General features: G+C 47.7%; 1 protein-coding gene across 1 annotated transcript; it reads right to left on the minus strand.

Annotated features, from left to right (window-relative positions):
• Positions 1-2,522: 2,522 nt before the first annotated feature.
• Positions 2,523-2,870, minus strand: LOC133755816 (small ribosomal subunit protein eS27). The gene has a single exon (XM_062185920.1). The coding sequence runs from the start codon at positions 2,840-2,842 to the stop codon at positions 2,588-2,590; it is 255 nt and encodes an 84-aa protein (XP_062041904.1). The 5' UTR covers positions 2,843-2,870; the 3' UTR covers positions 2,523-2,587.
• Positions 2,871-5,053: the final 2,183 nt, after the last annotated feature.

Below are 5,053 nucleotides of genomic sequence, written 5' to 3' on the forward strand. Positions count from 1 at the left end.
ACCTTGCAAAATATCATTATTTTAAATTGCATTTTTATTCAGATAACATAATTGCTGTTTCAACATTAAAGATGGTAGGAAAACCTACATAAAACACTTCTGAAAATAGAGTACAGCAACATTATATTTTTAGTTTGATTTCTCCAAACCTCTTTTGGAGACAAAATAAATCTCCAAGCCTATTTTGGGTCTGTGGACTGCTACAGGGTCCCCTGAGTGTGCCTGCTGAAGTGGACATACTCTCCTCTCCAGGGCTCAGGGCTCCTTGGGTGATGTTTCCTTCATCCCATAAGTAGGTTCTCTGGAAAAGGAAGAGAAAGGAGCTGACCTGACTCTCTGGGAGAGCAAACTGAGCACCAAGAGTGAGCTGTACTTCCACACTCACCTCTTCTGTCCGCTCAGGGTTGGACATCCAGGCAAATGCAACTTCTTTTCTTTATATGAAAAGTTGGCTTATGGTCTGGTGCTGTGGCATAGCAGACTAATCAGCCGCCTGCAGCACTTGCATCCCATATGGGCACTGGTTTGAGTCCCAGCTGCTCCACTTCTGACCCAATTCTGGACTAATGCACCTGGGAAAGTAGCGGAAGATGGCCCAAGTGCTTGGGCCCCTGCACCCACATGTGAGAATCAGATGAAGCTTCTGGCTTCTGGCTTCAGTTTTGTTCAGCTCTGGTGGCTGTGGCCATTTGGGTAGTGAACAAGCTGATGGAAGTTTCTCTCTCTTTCTGTGTGTGTATGTGTCTGTGTAACTCTGCCTTACAATTAAATTAAATAATAAAAAAGGGGCCACAGAAATATGCTGTAGAGGATGCTAATGACGTGGTTATGAGGTTTTACAGAAGACACGATGATAGGGAAGCACTGATGCCAAGTTTATGTCTCAGGGAGCTGTATAAACAGATGCCAGGATGAGAGCTTATTAAATACTGTAGCCTTGTGACACCTTCTGGAAATTGCTGTCAGCAATTACAAACATGTGGGAGGTTTCACAGGAGAAAAATAAAAGCAGAAGCAAGTGCATCTCAAGTCTGAAAAGACCGTCTCAGCTGCAGGGCCTGCTCAAGTGTGAATGACTACGTAGAGAAAAATTGGAATGTCAGCCGGTTGAATAGCGATCAGTGGTGAATTAAACCAGGGAAAGGCAGGAAAAATTGAAGTGTCCAATTTTGGAGCTTTGAAGATATCTCCTGCGAGATGAGCAAAGGGAAGAGGCAAGTGGAAACAAAGGTGTCTTCTAGGGCAGTGATGTGAGAAGGCACTGAGCAGTGAATTCATTCTAAATAAACTTGCTTCATTTTTTTCTCTTTCATTAAAAAACAAAACAAACAAACATTAAGACCTGGGGCCAGGGACTGAATCCAGGCACTCTGATGTGGGACACGGGTGTCTCAGCTGTCAGACTCAACACAACATTTTTAAAAGCCATTTTGAAGGGGCTGGCGCTATCACGTTGTGGGTTAAGCCACTGCCTGCAGCGCCCTCATCCCTTGTGGGTGCTTGTTTGCATCTCAGATGTCCCACTTCCACTCAGCTCCCTGCTAATGTGCGTGGGAAAGCAGTGGAGGATGGCCAAGATGCTCAGGCCCCACACCCCATGGGAGGCCCAGAGGAAACTCCCAGACCTGCCTTTGGCCTGGTCCAGCTATGGCCATTGTGGTTGGAGAGTGAACCAGATGAAAGATCTCTGTCCCCAAAACCCGGGCCCCCAAAGTGAGTCAGTTTAAAATAAAATAAATCTTAAAAATGTCATTTTGAAGCTTGCCTCTGATAAGGAGAACAGTTCAATCTTCCAGCAGCAGTGAGGGAAGGAACACGGTAAGGGAGATGCTAGGGCAGTGGGGGTCACTGTGGTGACGTGAGGAGCTGTGCTCTCTGGCCCTGTGTAATGTGTCTCCCCCTCCCCCACTCCAGTCTGGATGCTTCTGCTCATGGTCAGGGACGTGGGCTGTGAGAAACAGAGTCATGGCCTCCTCTAAGGGGAAGGAGGCCTGGGCAGCAGGTGCACAGGGAGCCACCTTATAGAATCCGCGTCTCCAGGCCGGCGCTGTGGCTCAATAGGCTAATCCTCCACCTAGCGGCACTGGCACAGCGGGTTCTAGTCCCGGTTGGGGCACCGGATTCTGTCCCGGTTGCCCCTCTTCCAGGCCAGCTCTCTGCTGTGGCCAGGGAGTGCAGTGGAGGATGGCCCAAGTCCTTGGGCCCTGCACCCCATGGGAGACCAGGAGAAGCACCTGGCTCCTGCGTTCGGATCAGCGCAGTGCGCCGGTGGCGGCGGCCATTGGAGGGTGAACCAACGGCAAAGGAAGACCTTTCTCTCTGTCTCTCTCTCTCACTATCCACTCTGCCTGTCAAAAAAAAAAAAAAAAAAAAAAAAAAAGAATCTGCGTCTCCAGGAGACTTCTGTATAAAAGGTGAGATCATACAGTCTTCTCTTACCATAACCCTTTCTCTGCTGAGTTTATATCTTATATTTTAATACGACTCTTGGAGTCTTGTCCTCATTTGATTATTTTTAATTATTTTTTTTTTGTATCCAAAATGTGTTTATTGGGAAGGTTCCCACTCATCTTGGTTCAGGGTGCTTTCAGTGCTGCTTCCTCCTGAAGGAACATCCTTCTGTAAGCCTTGCTTTTCCTCCTGTGGGCTGGCAGAGGACAGTGGAGCAGCCAACGCACAAAACTACCGTTTGTGCATGGCTGAAAACCGTGGTGATTTTATAGCATCCTGGGCACTTCACGTCCATGAAGTAGGAATTGGGGCTCTGCACCAGGCGCTTCTTCTTGTGTTTCCTCTTCTCCTCTTCGGGAGAGGGATGCAGGAGATCCTTCGCGAGAGGCATGTTCGCGTGGGTCGGTCGTCACCGCCGGAAAGGCTTTTTTTTTTTTTTTTAAGTAATGAACTAGGTTTTTATTTCTGGAAAAAATCAGAAATGAAGTAAAGATTTGAATTACTTAGAGGAGGAAAATAATGATGGTGCTTATAAGCACTGTGAACCCTTTCGTGTTTGAGGCGTCCAAAATTCAGGTGTTTACTACATCTTTCTCGTGAAATCCTGCTCTTCCTTTCTGTGCTTCATGCACTTGGTCTTCTTACTGCTGATAATTGCAGTCTTAGAAGTTGCATAATCTTCCATCTGCAAGCTGAAGAACCAGGAAAGCCAGTGACTTTATATTTGAAATCAGAGTTACAGAGAAGGAGAGAGAGAGAGAGAGAGAGAGAGAGAGAGAGAGAGAGAGAGAGAGAGAGAGAAAGAGAGAGAGAGAGAGAAAGAGAGAGGGAAAGGGACAGATAGAGAGATCTTCCATTCACTGGTTTAATCCCCAAACGGCCACAACGGCTGGAGCTGGGCCAGGCCAAAACCAGGTGCCAAGAGTTCCTCCAGGGCTCCCATGTGGGTGCAGGGGCCCGAGGACCCAGGCCATTTTCTGCTGGTTTCAAAGGTGCATTAGCAAGGAGCTGGGTGGGAAGGGGAGCAGCCAGGACACAAGTCAGTGCTCAGGGGGGATGCTGGGGCTGCAGGCTGGGGCATTACCTGCTACACCACAGTGCCGGCACCACCTATTTATTTTGTAAGAACGAACTCTGTCTTTACTATAAATCAAGTTTTTCCCATGGCGAGTTCAAAACCATACAAATGTCTGATCTCTAGTTATGAATACGAAATAATGCCTAACTTACAATTTCTTGTGATAATTAAGTGAATTTTATGTTGTATTTATTAAACAGTATTTTGCTGTGCTACTCTCTCAAAAGTGAATCATGGTTCTGTTTTCTCCTCCTTTTCCTCCCCTTCCCTTTTTTCTCCTCCTCCTCTTCCATTATGGTACAGAACTTTACAGTTTCTTAGACAACTAATGTCTTGGCAACAACAAGTAAATTAAACATTCACTGTTCTTCCAGAGGTTACATCAAGCAGCCCCACCATTTGATGTGATTTTGTTTCCTATCAAGCAAATCAATCAAGTTAGTATCTAGATTTCTGCTCCCCAGGGATGAGCATGGAGGTGGGAGGGATGCAGTAGCCTTGGACAAATCTGGGAGACATTTCCTGTGCCCCTCCAGATGCTTATGCTGGGGAGGTGGGGCTTAGCTGGTCCTTAAGCCCCTGTGTTGCTGTCAGCTGAGGAAGGGCAGGGGCAGGTCCTGTCTGATCATCTGGGCGCTGTTGATGACCATGTTCCAAAAGAGTGGAGTTCGTGGTCTGAGAGACTTGGCTTTGAATGGGAAATTGATGCACTGTGTCCCTTTTTCCTCCTTTCCAGATCTTCCCTTGCCCACTGGCTCTCTGGGCCCCTCTGAGTCCCTGCATCTCAGACCACACCACGTGGAAATTTCTGGGTCATGCCTTCCCCATGTTCAGGTTCCAAGGGTCCTCGTGCTCTCTCCAGATGCCTTCTCCTGCCAGTTCTTCTCCGTGCTGGGTGTAGCTCCCAAGCACATGTGATTGTAGGAGGTTTCTATTTGCTTCCAGAAAAATGACCTCAGCCTTGGTGTGTCCACCACACACGTTGACTGTCCTACAGCTCTGTGGGTCAGAAGTCTGAGACAGGTCTCACTGGGCTAAAACACCTGCAAGTCTGCATCCCCTCTGTCAGCTCCTGGATTTCCCAGCATCTGACCCCACTTGCACACCTAAGTTCATGGCCCCATTCCTCTGTCTTCAAAGACAGCAAAGTACACATCTTCCAACTCTGGTTCCCTCACTCTATTACTTTCTCTGGCCACACACACCTTGGCAGGCTGTGTGCTTTCAGGGTTTACATGATTCGATTGGGCTCACCTGGATCATCCAGTAAACTACCTTAACTTCAAGGTCCTAACCTTTATCCCATCTGCAAAGCTCCCTTTCCCTGTAGGTTACAGAGCCACAGGTTTAGGGATTAGGACAGGGACATCTAGAATCATCCTCCAGGTTCACATCAGCCAGTTGTAGCCGCCTTGCAAGGTTGGGATTTTCCTGGACATTGGTGAGGGGGACGTCTCATTCTATAACTTGACTGATGGTTCCCACATTTTCTCCTTCCCTCGAACTTCCTTCTCTGGAACCCTC

Source organism: Lepus europaeus, chromosome 3 (genome assembly GCF_033115175.1).
Source record: "Lepus europaeus isolate LE1 chromosome 3, mLepTim1.pri, whole genome shotgun sequence".
NCBI classification, from domain to species: Eukaryota; Metazoa; Chordata; class Mammalia; order Lagomorpha; family Leporidae; genus Lepus; species Lepus europaeus.